Source organism: Mustela nigripes, chromosome 1, assembly GCF_022355385.1.
Source record: "Mustela nigripes isolate SB6536 chromosome 1, MUSNIG.SB6536, whole genome shotgun sequence".
Classification (NCBI taxonomy): Eukaryota; Metazoa; Chordata; class Mammalia; order Carnivora; family Mustelidae; genus Mustela; species Mustela nigripes.
The window spans coordinates 132,135,763-132,156,391 of record NC_081557.1 but is presented as its reverse complement, the minus strand read 5'-3'; the positions used below and the strand labels follow the sequence as shown (position 1 = coordinate 132,156,391).

Genomic DNA, 20,629 nt, shown 5'->3' with positions numbered 1-20,629 from the left:
AATGAATCTTTTAAAAAGAAAAGAAGAGGGGTGCTTGGGTGGCTCAGTTGTTAAGCATCTGCCTTCGGCTAGGTTCATGATCCCAGGGTCCCTCTCCCACTCCCCCTGCTTGTATTCCCACTCTCGCTGTCTCTTTCTGTCAAGTAAGTAAACAAAATCTTAAAAAGAAAAGAAAAGAAAGCGTTACCATACTTCAGAAGCCTCCTGCATATACCTTAACAATCTCAACCCTTTTCCTTTCCCTAGAGGTAAATACCATTTTCTCTTTGTCTAGTCACCTTTTTTTGCTTTACTTTATGGCGTGGTGATGTAAGTATACATCCTTAAAACTATAATTTAGCATTGCCTGTTTTGGAAAATTACAGATTATTAAATAAAAGGAATTATATGGTATGTATTTCTTGCTTGTGTTTATGCAGTGTGATTTTCAAGAATCTTTTTAATTTTCTTTATTTTTTATTTTTTTATTAGTAGCTTTATTTTTTAAAATTTTTTAAAGATTTTATTTATTTATTTGATAGAGATCACAAGTGGGCAGAGAGGCAGGCAGAGAGAGAGAGATTGGAGGAAGCAGGCTCCCCACTGAGCAGAGAGCCAGATGTGGGGCTCAATCCCAGAACCCTGGGATCATGACCCGAGCCGAAGGCAGAGGCTTTAACCCACTGAGCCACCCAGGCACCCCTCAAGAATCTTTTATATTGCAGGCAGTAGGTGCTTGTTGCCATGTTGCTCTAGACTACATTATTCTTTTTTATGAATACCATACCTGTTTCTTTTTTAATATTGATGAATCTTTGAATTATCAGCAGTTTTTGGTGGTTACAAACATTGCTACTTTGATTATTTTGCATTTGCTCTGGTGTATATGTGTGTAAATTCATTTGGAGTGAATTTATTGTAGCATAGGTTATGTTTTCCATAGTGGTATTCGCATTTACACTTGGGTGAGCTATGTATGAAAGCTTCCTTTGCTCCACATTCACCAACCTCTTAATTTTGTCACACTTTTAATTTTGTCCATCTGTTGGCTAAATAATAGATTCAGATTGTGGTTTTCATTTACATTTCCTTGGTCACCAAGGAGGGTGAGCATTTTTTCATGCTCATTGGCTATTTAAAAAAAATTTTTTTTGAAGTACCTATTTAAGTCATTTGCCCATTTTTCTGTTGATGTATCTGAGATATTTGTGAAAATTCTTTATTTTCTATATACAAGTTTTTTGTTGGTCATATTGTTATAAATATTTTCTGTTCTATGGGTCTTGTTTCATTTTCTGTTGTCCATTTGGACTGCTTTAACAAAAATACTATAGACTGGTTGGCCTAAACAACAAGCATGGCTTTCGGTTTTATTTTTATGAGTTGCTCACAGTTTATTTCTACAGTTTTGGAGGCTGGGATGTCCAAGACACTGGCAGACTGGTTGTCTGGTGAGGAGGTGTTGCTTCTGGTTCATAGTCTGCAGTCTTTTTGCTGTGTCCTTGAGGTAACTCTCTGGAGTCTCTTTGTAAGGGCACTAATCCCATTCCTGACCACCCTCATGACCACTTCCCAAAGTTCCCACCTCTAAATATCATCACATGGGGGATTAACTTTCAACATAAAAATTTGGTGGGATATAAACTGTCTGTAGCATTCTCCTAATGGACGAATTATGAACAAATATTCTTACTTGTAACATGGTCCTCTGTATTAATCTTTTGCTTTATGGCTATTGCTGAGATCATGAATATATGAATATATTTTGCTATATTATTTTGTAAGAGCTGTATTTGCCTTTTACTGTAGAACTATATTTACCTTTAGGTCTATAATTACCTGAGTGGTGAGTGTATAAGTGTGTGTATGTGTGTGTATGTGTATGTATGTATGTGTAGGTGAATGGATTAGGTGTATTTAGCTTTTTCCCGTATGGATAGCCTGTTGTCCTAATGCTAAATACTAAGAAAATCATTTTTTTCTTCATTCTTCTATAGTGCAACCTCTGCTATACACCAAGACTCATATATAGGAGGATCTATTTCTTGACTCTTTATTGTGTGTGATTGGTTTATTTATTTATTTTAGCTGTATGCCAGAAGCATTCTGTTTATAATGTTTCTGTGATTAAAACACTCTCAGTATCTGGTAAAGCAAGTCCTCTCCCTTTAAGACTGTCTTGATTATTCTTGGGCCTTTTTATTTCTATGTAAATTTGAGTGTAATTTGTCATAAAAAAGCCTGCTGGGTTTTTAACTAGGGTCCAAGGATGGAAGAGCACCTGGCTCCAGGGTTCCCAAATAGACCACGTTTGGCCACTCACTGCTGACAAAATTGGAAGGCAGTGAGACAGGTGATGGTGGAACAACAAAGGAGTTTATTTCTGTGAGGCCAGTGCCAGGAAGATAGTGAACTAACGTTTCAAAGACTGTCTCCAAAGTGCAGAAAGTATTTCAAGGTTTATGTAAGGGGAATGTGGGACAAAGGTTGATGGGTACATGCAACGTTGGCTGTAAAGGTCAGTCAGGTTGATCATTGTCTTCGTATAAAAAATGTGGGGTCTTACTGGTGTCAGGGTAGTTTTCGTTCCCATTACAGGATGCTTTTGCGCATTGGGTCTTCTGCCTCAGCTGGAAAGAAGAACTTCATCAGTTAGAAAGTGCACACTAAGGTCAGAACAGAGGTAAAGTCTTCTTTCAGGTTTTTGATTGGCATTTAATTGAGTCTCGAGTTCACTTTGAATCTAATTTTTGAAAATGGTATTCTCCTCTACATATTGAGTCCTTTTTTTTTTTTTTTAAGATTTTATTTATTTATTTGGCAGACAAAGATCTCAAGCAGACAGAGAGGCAGGCAGAGAGAGAAGGAAGCAGGCTCCCTGCCGAGCAGAGAGCCCGACATGGGGCTCGATCCCAGGACCCTGGGATCATGACCTGAGCCGAAGGCAGAGGCTTTAACCCACTGAGCCTCCCAAGCGCCCTTACTTGAGTCTTTTTGAATATCTTCCAATAAAGTTTTAGTCCTTCCTAGTGACCTTTGTCTTCATTATTTGTTGCACTCATTCCTAGGTAATTTTTGTAATGCTGTTGGCATTTAATGCTATTTTTAGTTTTAAATTTAAAATCCTATCTGCTGGCATATTTTTGAAATACAGCTTCTGAATATTGATTTTTTAAAAATTCATCAACCTTGGGGTGCCTGGGTGGTTCAGTGGGTTAAAGCCTCTGCCTTTGGCTCAGGTCATGATCCCAAGTCCTGGGATCCAGCCCCGCATCCGGCTCTCTGCTCAGCAGGGAGTCGGCTTCCCACCTCACTCTCTCTGCCTGCCTCTCTGCCTACTTGTGATCTCTGTCAAATAAATAAATAAAATATTTAACAACAACAACAAAAAATTCATCAACCTTGCATAACTGTAATTAAAATGACCTATTTGTGATGTCTCTTAAGAATATAGTCGTGTTGGGGCGCCTGGGTGGCTCAGTGGGTTAAGCTGCTGTCTTCCACTCAGGTCATGATCTCAGGGTTCTGGGATCGAGCCCCTCATCGGGCTCTCTGAGCAGAGAGCCTGCTTCCCTCTCTCTCCCTCTCTCTGCCTGCCTCTCTGCCTACTTGTGATCTCTGTCAAATAAATAAATAAAATAATAAAAAATATATATATAGTCGTGTCATTGGCAAATAGTGACCACTTTGTTTCTTCCTGGTCTTTATAGTTTTCCCTACCCTTTCCCCCTTGTTTAACTGCACTGGGTAGATCCTCTAGTAAACAGTTGAATGTAAATGGTGATTGCTGGAGTCTTTTGTCCTGTTCTGATCCTGAGGTTTCACCATTAAGTATTCACCTTGAAATTTAAGTGTGATGTTAATGAATTTTTGTGTTATCGTTTATTAAATAGGTTTACATCCATTCCTAGTTGATTTAAGAATGAATGGTTTTTGCATTTATCATTTCCTTCCATTTTTGAGGTGATTATTTGATGTATATTTTTGTTTCTGTTAATAAACTGTTGATTTTTCAGATGCTTAAACCAACTTGCATTCCATGTAAAAACTCAGTTTGATCATTGATGTAGTAGTGTATTGTTTTAGGTTTTTCTCTTGTATATAAACTGCTGGGTTTGGTTTACTTTTGTTTAGGACTTTTACATCTGTTTATAACAGATTGCTGGTAGCTTTCCTTTGTCATTTTGTTCTCATTTTAGTATCAAGGTTATATTTCCCTCATGAAGTGAGTTGTAGATGATGCCTTCTTTTTCTAGACTCTGGAGTGGTTTATGAAATGTTGGCATTATTATTTATTCCTACATTTTGGTAGAATTTGCCAAAGAAACTCCAGGCTTAGAATTTTCTTTGTAGGAAGGGTTTCTTTTTTTTTTTTTTTTTTAATATTGATTTGATTGGTTGATTGATTTGACCGACAGAGATCACAAGTAGGCAGAGAGGCAGGCAGAAAGAGTGGGAGTGAAGCAGGCTCCCTGCTGAGCAGAGAGCTCCATTCTGGGCTGATCTAATGACCCTGAGATCATGACCTGGGCTGAAGGCAGAGGCTTAACCCACTGAGCCACCCAGGCACCCCTGTAGGAAGGTTTTAAATTATAGTTCAACTTCTTTAATAGTTATAGCATTGTTCTGATTTTCTGTTTCTTTCTAGATTGGTTTGATAAATTGTATTTTTTTTTAAATTTACCTTTTTACTTAAAAATTTTATTAATATAGTCTTTTGAATGCCTGCAGTTTCCTTAGTCTTGTCTTCTTTTTCTTTCTGATAGTGGTTATTTGTGCTCTCATTGTCTTCTCCTTCCCTCTTTTTCCTCTTCTTATCTTCTTTCCCATTCACCTTTTTAAAAAAATGATTTATTCATTTATTTATTTGACAGGCAGAGATCTCAAGTAGGCCAGGAGGCAGCCAGAGAGAGAGAGAGACAGAGAGAAAGAGAAAGAGAGAGAGCGAGAGAGGAAGGGAAGCAGGCTCACCTCATAGCAGAGAGCCCGATGCGGGGCTCAATCCCAGGACCCCAGGATCATGACCTGAGCTGAAGGCAGAGGCTTTAACTCACTGAGCCACCCAGGTGCCCCTCCCATTCACCTTTTAATCAGCGTCACTGTACATTTATCAATCGGTCTTTCCAGTGGACTAGCGTCCCTCTTTTTAAAAAAATTTGTTTTCTGCTTCATTAATATCTGATCATATTTTCTACATTTTGGGGGGTTTATTTTGCTGTATTTTTTTCCCCTGATTGAAGTGAAAGGTTAGCTTCTTAATTTTAAGCTTTTCAGGTGAATACATTTAAAGCTGCGACTGTCCCTCCCAATTCTGTTTTTTTATATTCAGTGTCATGTGTCTTCATCATTATTATTGAAAAATAATTTCTAACTTCCATAATGATACCCGTTTTGATGTACAGATATCCAAACGTGAGGAATTTGTGTCAAGTAGATTTAAAATAATTAAAAATAGTTTAAAAATAATTTCCAAAATATGAGGAATTTCTGGTTGTTTCAGGTTGACTTAGAACATTATTGTATTGTTGCCAAAGAATATACATTGTGTAATAGTAATATGTTGAAATTTTTTGAGACTTGCACCGTGGCCGGGAGAAAAGCCTTTGTGTTTTTTTTTTTTTTTTTTGGTCAGTGTTCCACCTGTGCTATAGAAGAGTATGTGATGTGTGATGTGAAGCTTTTGGTTAATGTTTTTCTCTATGTCCATCATGTTAAGTTTGTTACTCTCCTGTTGAAATCTCTAGTTTTCCTACTGGTTTTTCTCTCTGTTTGTTTCTGTCAGGTGATAGCAATATATTAAAAATTTTCACTGTGTTTATAGACATCTACTGCCACTTCTTGTCATTCTGTAAATTTTTGCTTATACTTTGATTTCATGTTATTAGGTCATCTCTTTCTGGTGAATTGAACCACCTTTTACTTTGAAGTGATTCTTTTTATTTCCAATTATACTGTTTTCTTTAAAATGCCCTTTGATATCAATATGGGTCCCCAGTTTCCTTCGAATTAAGGATTGCATGATCTTTTAAAAATCCTTTTTCCTCTCAACATTTCTGCATTGATATGTTTTAGCTAATATTCTCATAATTACATAATTACCCTGGCTTTTAAAAATCCAGTGAGATAGTGTTTATCTTTTAAATGGAATATTTTGGGGTGCCTGGGTAGCCCAGTGGGTTAAGCCTCTGCCTTCAGCTCAGGTCATGATCTCAGTCAAGGTCCTGGGATGGAGCTCGGTGTCTGTGTCCGGCTCTCTGCTCAGCAGGGAGCCTGCTTCCCCTTCTCTCTCTGCCTGCCTCTCTGCCTATTTGTGATCTCTCTCTCTGTCAAATAAATAAATAAAAATCTTGAAAAAATTTAAAAAAATGCTTTAAATGGAATATTTTAGTGTATTTACATTAATATAAATATTGTTAAATTTGCATTTCAGTACTTCTAAAACTTAGAACTCTTAAAGTTGTATTTTACTCAGTCTTTGTATCAGTTTATGTATATGCATGAGGATATTTGACAAATTTCTTTTTTATAAGATTTACTTATTTTATTTTATTTTTTTAATTTTTTTTTTTTTTTTTAATTTATTTAGTCAGAGAGAGAGAGCGAGAGCGAGCACAGGCAGACAGAGTGGCAGGCAGAGTCAGAGGGAGAGGCAGGCTCCCCGTGGAGCAAGGAGCCCGATGTGGGACTCGATCCCAGGACGCCAGGATCATGACCTGAGCTGAAGGCAGCTGCTTAACCAACTGAGCCACCCAGGCGTCCCAGATTTACTTATTTTAGAGGGAGAGAGAGAAAATGTGAGTGGGGGAGGGGGAGATGGAAAGAGAATATCAAGCAGACTCTGTGCTGACTTTGGAGCCCGACATGGGATTTGATCCCCAGGACACTGAGGTCAGGATCTAAGCTGAAACCAAGAGTTGGATTCTTTTTTTTTTTTTTTTTTTTTTTTAAAGATTTTATTTATTTGACAGAGAGAGATCACAAGTAGGCAGAGAGGCAGGAGAGAGGAAGGGAAGCAGGCTCCCTGCCGAGCAGAGAGCCCGAAGCGGGACTCGATCCCAGGACTCTGAGATCATGACCTGAGCCGAAGGCAGCGGCTTAACCCACTGAGCTACCCAGGCGCCCCCAAGAGTTGGATTCTTAATCGACTCTGTTCCCCAGGTAGCCCTTGACAAATTTCTTGCAAAGGAATTGCTTAGACATTAAAAATATTGGCCATTTTAGTCCTCTCTCTTTTTTTTTTTTTCGTATTTTTTGTTTCTGATTTCTTTTTTTAAAGATTTATTTATTTATTTACTTGAGAGAGAGACAGGGAGAGAGAACATGAGCGAGGAGAAGGTCAGAGGGAGAAGCAGACTCTCCATGGAGCTGGGAGCCTGATACAGGACTCAATCCCGGGATTCCGGGATCATGACCTGAGCCGAAGGCAGTCGTCCAACCAACTGAGCCACCCAGGCATCCCTGTTTCTGATTTTTAAAAATGATTATTTGGTATTTATGAAAGAAACTTTTATTCATGTTTTTAATCTTAAGATAGATTATTTGGGCAACCAGACAGCCATGTTGAGAACTAAAACATTTTATGTTTGTGAGATATGAATATTGCAAAAGCATTCTGTGTTCTTTTCAATTTATTTTCTGGCTTGTCATTTCTGAAGAATTTCCATGTTCTTTCTTTTCTGCAGTAACTTTGCAGCTAACTGTGTAGCTTGAATTGATTTTCTTGAAAGCTTTGCTACCTCTTTTTTCTCTGGTGCTTTTGCTCAGGGAGGAGAATTGACAACACAAGTTAAAGTTTAATGTCATATAGTGTGTCAAATACAAATGTAAAGCAGCTATACTTAATGGAATGTAAACTACAGTTAATCTGATACTTCTAGTAGTAATATTCAGTTTGAGGAGTAAAGGATGTAATTTTTTGTTAATGTTTATCTCATAAAAGTGATTTTATTTATAAACATTTCTTTTAAAAAGTATCTTCTATACAAAGGCACAGGGAAGAGATTATGTATCTTTTTGCTCTCAACACTAAAATAATTATCAGTTTATGGCTAATTTTGTTTTATCTCTACTTTCTATTATTTTGAAATACATCTGAGGCATCATATCGTTTTATTTTATTTTATTTTAATATTTTATATATTATTTATTTGATAGAGAGAGAGAAATCACAAGCAGGCAGAGAGGCAAGCAGAGGGAGAGGGAGAAGAGGCTCCCGGTCGAGCAGAGGGCCCGACTAGTGGCCCGATCCCAGGAACCTTAGATCTTGACCCCGAGCCGAAGGCAGAGGCTTAACCAGCTGATCCACCCAGGCGCCTCTGAAGCATCATATCATTTTAGATATATAGATGTTATACTGATAGAGTCTCACATTATTCAAACTTTAGTCAGGCTCATCTGGATTCTTTTCCGAACTGGGTCTCAACTTTGGTCTGTTTTTATGTTGCTTCATTTTGGCAATTATCTTGGCCAAGTTGGTTTAGCCAGAATTCTGTACTCTTAATACCCTTGGGTTAGCCCCCACCATCCTCCCAGTGATGTCCTATCACCCTGGGCTCTCTTCAGCAAGAATTCTGTTCCATCTGTTTATCCAGAATCCCCGTTACTCCCAAGTGTTTCCTCTTAGTAATTTTTCATCCACTGAACACCCCAAGCCCCTTCTCCTTGGCTATAAATTCCCACTGTTTCTTGTTGTATTGGAAATTGAGCCATATTCTGTTATTGAAATCTCTTTTCCCCTTTTGCAGTAGTCATAAATAAAATCTGTTTTTACTCTTTTTAGCTCTTGTACAGTTACATATTTCATTATGTATCTCTAAAACATAAGAATTCTTTTAAAGGCTATTATCAAATCGCTTCTTGGTCTTTTGGCTAAGATCAAGTGTAAAGGCAGTTATCACATCTAAAATATATGATTGCTTAAAATCACGTATCTTGTTTATTTTTTTCTCCAATTGTTTCATAAAAAATTGTTCTTTGAGATTGATATAACTTTAGGATCTTTTGTTTTGCTTAGTTTTAATTTCTCTAGGGTTCTTCCCTTTTTTTTTCTTACTGTGTATTTGTTGAAGAAATTATCATTTGTTTCCAAGTTTGGGTTTTCCTGATTATGTACCTGAGCAGTCATTTAATATGTTTCTCTGTTTCCTGTACTTCCTGTAAACTGGTAGTTAGATCTAAGGGTAAAAAACATTTTTTCTCTAAAGATTTTATTTTTATTTGAGAGAACATGAGAGAGGGAGACAGCACAGAGGGAGAGGGAGAAGCAGACTCTCACCGCTGAGCACAGAGGCCCACATGGGGCTCAAGGCAGGCTCAGATCCCAGGACCCTGAGACCATGACTTGAGTCAAAGGCAGACACTTAACCGACTGAGCCATCCAGGTGCCCCCATTTTTTTTTTCTTTTGTACTTTTAATGTTGTAGATTCTTGGATCATGTGTATAGAAGGGACTTAAAGATTGAACATTGTAATATTGTAGTTATATTTGTATGGTTAGAATACCATAGTCCTCTATTTTACCTCCCTGATTTACACATCTCAGAGAGGTTGTGGTTTATCTGGAATCCCACAACAAGTTGAGGTTAGAATGGAGGGTGCATTTGGAAGTAGAAATATCTTCCCCTTCTGAATTTTTTTTTAAAGATTTTTATTTATTTATTTGACAGATCACAAGTAGGCAGAGAGGCAGGCAAGCAGAGAGAGAGGAGGAAGCAGGCTCCCCACCAAGCAGAGAGCCCAATGCGGGGCTCGATCCCAGGACCCTGGGATCATGACCTGAGCTGCCCTTCTGAATTTTTAAGTCCTTTTTTATGTTGCTGCTTTAATGTTTTTGTTCTTCAGATATTCCATTCAGAATATTATCCCACTACAAATCCCCTAGCTGTGCCTATGAATTCTTAAATTTGTCTTTTGTTCTCTTTCCACTTGATCTCCACGCTGACTATAGTTCAGTTTGTTAATCTGATAATACCTAATCTGTGTCAAAGTCCTCTTTTGCCACACCTTCAAATCTACCCTGTCCTTTTCTAAAGCCCTTTAGCCCTGAGTAATAATCCTTTGCTTTAAGAAAAAATACAGCCATGGACCATAGGCATGAGAGATTTGTTTACTTTTTTTTTTTTTTTAAGTTTTTATTTATTTGGGGTGCCTGGGTGGCTCAGTCATTTGGGCATCTGCCTTAGGCTCCGGTTGTGATCCTGGGATCAAGCCCCGCATCAGGCTCCCTGCTCAGTGGGAGGCCTGCTTCTCACTCTCCCACTCTCCCTGCTTATGTTCCCTCTCTCATTGTGTTTCTCTCTGCCAAATAAATAAAATCTTTAAAAAAGAAATAAAGATTTTATTTATTTATTAGAGAGAGAGAGCACAATCAGGGGGAGTGGCAGGCAGAGGGAGAGGGAGAGGGAGAAGTAGGCTCCTTTCCGAGCAGGGTAAGCCTGTCATGGGACTCGATTCTGAGACTCTGAGATCGTGACCTGAGCCGGAGGCAGTGGCTTAAAGCTGAGCCACCCCGACACCCTACTTTTTTTTTTTTTTTAAAGATTTTATTTAATTTTTTTTGGAGAGAGAGCACAAGCAGGGGGAGTGGCAGGCAGAGCAGGCAGAGGGAGAAGCAGGCTCCCCGCTGAGCAAGGAACCCCATGTGGGACTCAATCCTAGGATCTTGAGCTGAACAGAAGGCAGCGGATTAACCAACTGAGCCACACATGTGTCCCAAGATTTGTTTACTTTTGAAAATTTTTTTTAACTTTTAGATTTATTATTACAAAAGTAGCATAATTATTAAAAATTTCAATAGTAATATATTTGCTTAAAAATTAAAACAGTGTGGAACCACATAAAGTAAAAACCAAATGTACCATGATCCTCCTCACTTCTACCTCTTTCCTTCCTCAGTGATAAGGATTATTAAGAGTTTGGTGTGCCTCATTCTAGATTTTATACAAATATAATTTATATATTATATATTCTCATACACATGTACAAAAGTTTTGTTCTTTAAAAATAATTCAAAATTTTGTGCTTATGTTCAAAGTTACTTATGTAACATGGTTAGTATATTTTATAGGGAAGGTATTCTTCCTCCTATAGTTAATGCTAGCTAGCTTTAATTTTCATTTTTCCTTTACGACTGAGTTGTAAATCAGGAAAAACAAGTTAAGAGGGGAAATACCAGGAAAATTTACAGAGAGATTTTCATTTTACATAAAGATGTGGAGCAATGAATGCTATATGGCATATATTTTTTAGAAGTCTTATAACAGTAGAATTTATATACCAAAGGACCAGAAAGGAAGACATTTATATTTAATTTAGTGAAGTTAGCTCATTGTCAAAATTTTATGTATAAAAAAAAATCAAAATTTGGAAAATACAGAAAACAGGAAAAAAAACCCATCCATAGTCTTATAGTAAATGTCAATAGCCAAAATCAGAATTAGATAGAATATTCCTATTATAATATTTTATCTAGCCTATATTTCTTTCCTAGAATCCTTTTTCGTAAATCTCAGGTGACACTTTATATGAAGGGCTAGCTTTCTCTGAGGTTCAAACTTTTTGAAGTCTAAAACTTTATTTAACCTAATTTTTAAAAGAATCCCAAATAACAAATAGAATTACTCTCTTTTTACTGCCACGTGAGTGCTTTATTTCCTTCCCCTCCCCAGTTCTCACACAAATGCTTTGGCATGGAGTGGACCTTAAAGTTTGGCTCATTCAGTACTTAGGGAAACAAATTTTACAGAGACTCGTAGTCCTATGGAATTGCTTCTAACCAGTAACACATCTTAATTTAGTGGCACTGCAGCAACATAGCTATTTCGGGAGAATCTAGCCTAGAGGAATCACCTCAGAGGAACTGTAAAAATGTGAATTCAAATGAACATCAGCTTTTTTTTTTTCCTCCCCAGAATGATGGATTGAAGCAAAAAGTTACTTTCATTTCTGAATTTCATAAAAATTTAAGAGTCAGTTGGAGTATACTTTGAGACATATTTTACTCAAAGTCTTTTCTTGAAGCACAAAATCTTTGTGAGGTAGGAAAAGTAGGAAAATAGAAGAGAAAAAACTCTTACCCAGTAAATCATTTTGCATAGTTTCACAAATAATAGCTAAGTTATGGGTATATTGTTAAGTTTTCTTCTAAAAAACAAGCATGTCTTTCCTTAAAGGAAGGAAACAAGGGGCTGCTAGAGAGGATTAGGGAGATAAAACACTATTCAACTGTTAAATTACTAAAGTTTTTTAATCCACAGAAGTCTGTAGTACATTTCAGAATTAAGATTAAACTTAAAAAAAAAAAAAAAAGAATAGACTTTTAAAACCAAGTCTCGAAGCTTTTGGTATGTATGTAAAATTTAGCACATTTTTATTATAAAAACATACAACCTTAACAGTATGTCCCTCCCATTTTTTTTTTTTTACATCAGAAATGAAAAGGGGCATTGTCTATATCCAGTATTTCCTTTTCACATCTCTGTATTAAATACTTTGTGTCCCTTATATTTATCTTAAAATGGAAAATAAAGAATGTTTTTATTGTTTTGCTGTAGTTGCCATTGATGTTATAGAAGCTGTATTAAAATTCTCAAACCAGTTTTGTCTGTTTTACTTGGAGCTTAGTCATCATCATACGTAGCAGGACCTGATTAAGAAGGCTGTTCCGCCTCTAAGCCTTGCTAGATTGTAGCCACTAGCAACCAGGCTGCAATAATTTCCCTTTGATGACATCATCCACTGTGGAAGAACCCAGTTGCTTCAGCGAGTCGAACTACATACAGTTCTAACCCTCATCAAATATGGCATCTCCCTTGCCGGCTGCAGCAGGGGTGGAAGAAATGCCAGTGTTTTTTTGAGCTAGCGAGCTTTTCTTTTCTTTTTCTTCTTCTTTTTAAAAATTCTAATCATGGATGCTTCTTCCGATCCCTATTTGCCTTATGACGGGGGAGGAGACTGTATTCCCTTGAGGGAATTACATAAAAGAGGTAATACCATCCCCTTGCTGTGAATCCTCTGTTGGTATGTTTTGCATGTGGCTGGGCGGTTCTCTAGTTTAAACAGGTCCTGGATTGTCCTTTAAATATTGCAGTACGTTGTTTAGTTGCCCTGGAATGTTAGTAAGGGGCAAATGGAGTTTTCTGAATGGCTCTGTAGTCGTCCCTGATTGTTTTCTCTGTGCAGATTAGTACTGCTTCAGATCACATCGGACTCAGACTCGGACTCTGACTCCATCTTCTATGTGAAAATCCTCTTTCTGTTTAACTGCGAAAATGAATTAATCCGCTTTTATAGGTAACTAGAGTCATGTTAGCACCTAAAAAGTAATGTTTTTCTTCCTTGGAAAACTTACGTATTTCCTTTAATTTACACAGAGAAATCATGTGTCTGTGCACCTGTGTGTTTCAGCCAGTTACCATGTAGCCACCACCAAGTAAATTTATAGTAAAAGCTCTGCCCTCATTTTAAAACACTTTACAGTGGCAATACAGATGGACAATTTTATATTAATATTTTTCATTTAATATGTATTTCAGCTGATTAACATTAATTACATTGTTTCCTACAGGTATTTCATAAAAATTGATGATTAAAAACAATAAGGGTGATTTTTACACACCAGAATAAATAATAGTAGTTTGTAAAAGCCGGAAAAGCACCCAGCATTCATGTAAATCTTTCGGAAGGTGCTGCCTGGGTGTTCGTATAACTGATTTGTGTTAATAAAATTGCCCTTTTAAAATTTTTCTTAAACTAATCTAAAAATAGACTGGTTGGTAGTTGTTCTAGAAAAAAAATTGAACCTTAAGGAAAATCTCTTATCTTGATGATTTCATTTATGAGCCACGTTAATTTGAATTACTGCATGATAGTATAAACTCATTTTATGGTTTAACCCATATTTATTTAACTCATTATTTATGAAGCAAAAAAGGAAGTCATGATTTTCCTGAACATATTTAGCCTGCTATTTAAAATATAGTTTGTACTCTGATAATACCTTTTTTTTCCTTTTTAGTATTAAGTTCCATTAGCATTAGAAAATGTTAATGTATTCAGCAAGTATTTATTGATTACATTGTGTCTGCTAGGTACTATTTTAGGCTCTGAACAGTTGTAACATTGAATATCCTGTAGTATTCTGTTGTTAGTGAAAGCTTACTTTTCAGATTTTGAGGAAAAATTATATGAAGATCATGTTAACATATAGTGTACGTCTCCTACAGAGTTGCTGTCGATAAAATTTCTCTAAGTATGTATTACACTTTTAAACATTTGGGAAATATCTAAAAGCTTAGAGAAGAAAATATATTTCTCATAATCTTACCACGTAGAGGTTTTTTTGTTTTGTTTTTTAATTTTTCACTTCTTTATATGTTCATAAACTCCTCTTTTTTCTAGGTTTTCATCATTCCTTTTCTGGTAAGGATTTCTTTAAACAGGAAGCAATGTGAATGAATGGTAATAGTTCAAATGTCACAGTATTTGCTAATCAGTAATTAAACTGTAAAACAAGACAAACTGTGTTTTCTCCTCAGCTATTACAACTGTTTGTTGATGGTGATAAACCAGAAAGCCTGGGCTTGGGAAATTTTAATTCTCAGTGTTAAGCTTGACATTCTTTGAACTTACTATGGACTCACCTCTATATGAGATATGCAAATAATAAGAAATAAGCCAAAATTTATGTGAGCATGAGGCGTGGTTATTGATGTGATTATTACTAAAACATAAGCTTTTTGTTTCTCTTGTATTTTCATAAATAGTCTTTTAGGAATCTTGCTTAAGGTCTAAATTAGGCATGTTCTTAGCAGCCCAAATAGGTTTCTTATTCCTTGATGAGACTTACTATAATATAAGCCAATTTTTTTGAAGTTAACATTGTGTCTTTGTAGTGCAGATCAGTCAGTTATTAGGCTCACTTGACTGTACTGTGGTATCCTGATATCTACAGATAAGAGGTTATTTGTTTTCCATAATTTGTGACCTACTGTAGCCATGGGTCAACACAAAGGAACTGGAGATGTAGAAACAAGCAGCTGGCATAAATCAAGAAAACTGAATCACCTTGCTTAGGAGGACAAAATTATAATGACTAGAAATAGGCTGATGGAGAATGAAGAGGCAGCTAATCAAAATGTAAAATTATAAAGGATATCAATAAAGTAAACATGAATCTGTTACTGAATCTCTCAGTGCTAGAGTTAGGGACTACCTTTGTGGAGTAAATAAAATTCAGTTCTAATTTTCAAGGTGAGGTGGTAGATGATGAAGCTTCCTACTTAAGTTTCTGTCTGATAATATATAGACTGGAAATTAAGTAAATTAAACATAGAATTAATTAAATGTTATTGGTAGATTAGAAATTCATATGGCATCTTAAAAATAGCCATTTTTGAGATAAATTTCCTATACAGAAACTATGACGTTTTCTCATACAATGTCTTTTCCATTTTAATAAGGAAAAAAATTTAAAAATTTGTTGATTTGGATTATTAATTTTAATACTTGGACTTTTTCTTAATTTGTTCATGAAGTCTAAGTAATTTGGAGAGTTGAATTCTTTTCTTCTACCAGGCCTTTTTTTGGGATTTCTTTTGGACTTTGAGCCTCCTTTTACTCCATCTTTAAAAATTATTTGAATATTAAATGTTTCGTTCAAGTATTTATTGAGTTCTGTTAGGTGCTATGGAGAATGCTGGTGGTAGTAACTGTAATATTAATAATAGCTAATACTTAGTTTGGAATTTACTGTTTGCCAGATATTTTTGTAAGAGCTTTAGGTATATTCATTCATGTGTACAAATCATTTAATTCCTCTCATAGTCTTGTGACTTAGATACTGTTAGAATCCCCATTTTCCTGTTGATAAAACTGAGGTAAAGAAATCATAAAGAGTAGTCAGGGTTCAATCCAAATGATATGGTTTATCCTCCAATTGTGGGGAAATACTTCTTCTTACTAGGTATATCCCTGTAATTCTTGACATTTGAAGCTTGGCAGGGGCATAAGAAAGCTTCCCAAGTTTAAAAACAAAAAAAGCCAAAGCCCATGGAAATTAATCAATTTCTGGGGAATGGTATAGAGTGCATGGTCTGTGGGATTTTAGGGGAGGAAGATATCAGTCTTCTTTTGACAAGTGCGATCTATCATAGTAGTCCCAAGTGCTTAAGTACACAAGGGAATTTGATAGGACATTCCTGGTAGAAAGGATAGAATGAATAAATGCTCTGATGGGAGTAAATTCGTAGTTATGTTGTTTCCTGATTAGTTTTTATCAGCAGGTCAGTTAAGGGAGGCAGTATAGGTAGGCAGAAAAGTGCTGGATTCTAGAGGAGATTGAATGCCAGACAGATGATGGTCTTAAAGCACAAAACGTGGGGACTTCCTATTGAAATAAATGTTTGGAGTCTTAATTTTCTCCCTGAAGTCATTTCGTGATATTCATTAGCTCAGAAATGTATTTGAGTAAAGCTTTTTTGTTACTATTATAATAGGTGAGTTTTTCATTTTTATTTCCTCCAAAATATCATTAGTTAGCATTTTCTGGCACATTATTTTGGAAATCCAGGTGTTAGGTGATATTTTTACTGCCAAAGGGTCATTCTCTAGGCTCTTTGTAAAATGATTTTAGGATCCAGGTCCTTACTGTACTTCCATTACCTCTTTTAGCCAACTAGAAAATTAATTCTCTTCTTATAAATTTATTCATCTAAGTATCTGTAAAATTAAAAGAACAAATATTCTTTATTTGATGTCAGAAACTTTTTGTAGTCTAAAACAATAGTGTAAAAACAAAGCCTGTATTTAAATTTATTTTGCTCATGGTATCTGGATTTAAAACCTTCAATAAAATCTGGTTCATATTACATTACTATCTCTAGCTCTATTTTCTAAAAATAACTGACATTTTACTATGATTAATTTTATATCTCACTGCTTGTTAAGTCAGAAATGCTTTGTGTATCAAGATTTCAAAATGTGAGCAGATCTCCTGCCATGCAGAGTAATTTTGTAATTTTGGCTATTTTTCTGGCATTAAGGTCTCTGCTTTGTGTCTACACAAAGCCACAGGAGACTGGTGGCTTAAGTTATATTTTAAAGTTTGGTTTTGTTTTTAAATAAACATATGTTTAATTTGTAATTTTTTGGAGTCCATTACAACCTTAATTAAATAAAAAAGATTTTGTTTCTATCCTTTATTTCCCTTGCCACTTAAGAAAGCCAATTTTATGTCTTTTATTCATGTAATACACAGATTATCTTACATTCAGCGATAATAAATGAACATGGAATTTGTTTCCAATTATACAGGTGTCTTACTACCCACTTTATCATCTCTGCCTTAGGATGTAGGCTTTTTAGTTTGGGGTGGCAATGGAACAGAGAAGAAAACAGTGAATTGAGTAATGGACTCAGCATTTCTACTGACTGGTGTGTATCTTTGGTGAACTTCTTCGGAATTTGGTTTTAATGACCAAGACTTTACAACTTAAGTCCTAGTTAAATATGAGTGTGGGTGGCAGAACAAGTTTCAAGAGCATATACTTTATTCATTTATCCAGTGGACATTTGATTGACAACCTACTATGCACTTAGCACTGTACTTGCCGTTAACCTTTTTAATCTTTCATTTGGGAGTCTGCTAACATTCTGGAACTTCCACTATCAACTTACATTTACTTTCTCCTCCCTCAAGAGGATGACCATTTCTTATCACTAAGGTCACAGAGGCAAGAAAAAAAAAAACACAACGGGGACTAGACTTCCTGTTCTTAATATACGGAAGAAACTGGGTACTCAGAATATGTAAAATTTTGGATTTCTGCCTGTCTTTCTTCATAATTAAAAAAAAGTGTATATATTGTGTGAATGATAGGACAGTAGTCTGCATTATGACTTTTTTTTAAAGATTTTTTTTTATTTATTTGACAGAGAGAGACACACGAGAGAGGGAATAAAAGCAGAAGGAGTGGGAGAGGGAGAAACAGGCTTCCCGCTGAGCAGGGAGCCTGATGTGGGGCTCGATGCCGGGCTTGATGGGGGGCTCAATCCCAGGACCCTGGGATCATGACCTGAGCCGAAGGCAGACACTTAATGACTGAGCCACCCAGGCACCCCTGCATTATGACTTTAAATGCCAGGGATCACATCTCCCCCATCTTTTGAGATGGACACTAGACATAATAAGTTCTAGTCTTAGTGAATAAATGTATATGTACTTTTTCATCCCAGCCTATTATTTGGCTGTTCCCCTTGGAGAAAAGACTTAGGCTACTGAACACATGTGACTATGAAATTCACTAAAAAACTTAGTTTAAGGTATAGCAGGTACTTTTTTTTTCAGTTCAGTTTAACAAATATTTAATAAATATAGAGTTTTCTGTGGAAAAGCAGATCATTTTATTAATGTCTATTTTTTAGTTCAGTGTTTGTTAAGTTGCAGATTTTAACATGTTGGTCATGAAATCAACTGGGTTGTGACTAGTATCAAAAAAAGAGAAAGGACATAGTAAAATATGACTTATTTGCCAAAATAAGTATCCTAAGCATTGGTTTTACTTAGGTACATATCTGTATACTTTTCTCATGTCATTGAGAAATGTTTCTTGCTATGGGCCACAATCACAAAAGTTTGAAAAACAGTTTCTAAGTATACACCTGGAGGGGCAGTTAGCTCTCCCTGGGATAAGGTAGGCTTCTTATGGCCCACGGAATGACCTGACAACGAGAGTGGGGTGTGTTATTTTCATTAGACCCCTGTTAAAACACAGGGACATGAGTGCTGGTAACAAAGCAGTGCCCATGACTATTGTTGAAACAGTTTTTCAGTGTAGCATTTTAAATAATATAGGACAAGTGCTCTGGAACCAAAGGCAAAGAAGGATGATAACGGTGAAGGGTAGGATTGCATTAATCGTCTAAAAGCTAAGTGCACGTGCACAAGTGTTTGGGAGAAGACTCTTCTTAAGAGTTCTTAACTTACTAGGGGAGAAGAGTGTCCACATATCATATAAGTATATACAGGCAGACAAACTAACTATGAAATTACTTTTTAGTCAGTATTCCGTAGTGCTAAGAAATGCCTTTGGAATGAAATTGCTTGAATGTGAATCTCTGTTATACTTAACTCTCTGTGTTTTGTTTTTCTGATTTATGAAATGGAGTAATTCTTATTTCATGGGTTTGTTGTGAAAATTAAATAAGCTAATATATGTAAAGTGCCAAGAACAATATCCGGTGGGCCAAGTGCCAAGAACAGTGTAGATATTGTTTTATTGTTGTTAGATACCAGATAACTGTGTCTGGCTTCTAGGTATGAAAGATTTTTTAAAAATTCTGATGTAGTCTAGTGTTATCTGTTACCTCTTTTGTCACTTGTGCTTTGGTGTTATTTTTGCAAAACCACTGCCTAACCCAAGGTCATAAGCATTTACTCTGTTTTAAGAGTTTTATAGTTTTAGTTAGCCCTTAAGTTTATATCTATGATCCATTTTGAGTTAATTTTATGGTAGTATGAGGTACAGGTCTAGCTTTTTTCTTTTGCATGTGGATAGCCAGTTGTACCAGCATTATTTATTGAAAAGACCAACTTGTTTTTTTTGTTTGTTTAGATTACTCATACCAGTAAGTGAATTTTTGTTTACATAGGTATGTATGAATTTTTTGTACATAACTTTATAGAAGCATTTTTCGTAATAGCCAAAAAGGAGGAAACAATCTAAATGTCCATCAGTGGATGAATGGATAAATAAAATGCAGAATATTCATAAGTATAATATTCACTCATAACAAGTAATAAAGTACTGATACATGCTGCAACATGCATGAACCTTGAAAACATTATGGTAAATAAAAGAACCCCAATACATAAAACTATGATTCCATTTATATAAAATGGCAAATAGGCAAATCCATATAGGCAGAAAGTAGGTTAGTAGTTGTTAGGGAATGTGGGTGGTAGAAGAGATAAAAAGTTTTGCATCTGGGGAAAAAATAAACAAGACAAAGTTCTCTTATCAATAAATTTATTTTTGCGGGACACCTTGGTGGCTCAGCTGTTTTAGGTTTAGGTCATGATCCCAGAGTCCTGGGATCAAGTCCTGCATTGGGCTTCCTGCTCAGCTGGGAGTTTATTTCTCCCTCTCCCTCTTCCTGCTTCTTTCCCTGCTTGTGCAGAAGAAATGAAATCTTCAAAAAATAAAAATAAAAAAGAATAAATATACAGGAGAAATAAAATCTTCAAAAAAATTTTAAAAAATAGTTTTATTTTTGCAAGAAAACTGCAACTCAGTTAACAGCTCATTGATTGGATAATTTTTCCTGCCTACTGAGCTGTTTTAGTGTTGGTGATACTTGAACTATGGAAATATTGTTGATAATATTTGAATTGCAAAATATCCATTTCATAGAAAGATTGGTTATTGACCATAGATTTTAGAAACGTGTTTCTATGTCCATACAAGCTGGCCGTAATTAGTTAAATTATTTACTGAAAAATCTATAGGATTTTAGATTAGTATACAATTGTAGAATAGCTCATTGTTCAAATTTGTAAGACATTTTCCTCCCCCTTCTTTGTCATTTTGTCAGTCTTCTGGGTTAAAAATAATGCCATATGAATAATATAATGCAGCCTGGTAAAGTTTTGAAT

The 20,629-nt window shown here is 35.8% G+C and overlaps 1 protein-coding gene across 5 annotated transcripts in view; it reads left to right on the top strand.

Annotated features, from left to right (window-relative positions):
* CLCN3 (chloride voltage-gated channel 3) overlaps window positions 1-20,629 on the top strand; it is a 100,885-nt gene that overhangs the window by 27,045 nt on the left and 53,211 nt on the right. Inside the window, exon 1 of one of the 5 annotated variants that reach the window (XM_059374130.1) lies at window positions 12,706-12,962. The exons of 3 other annotated variants lie outside the window; for them this stretch is intronic. In XM_059374130.1, the coding sequence (XP_059230113.1) occupies window positions 12,884-12,962 (79 nt within the window). In that variant the 5' untranslated portion in view covers window positions 12,706-12,883. Of the gene's footprint in view, window positions 1-12,705; window positions 12,963-20,629 lie in introns of those variants that run through there. One more of the 5 variants, XM_059374146.1, reaches the window with a different exon arrangement.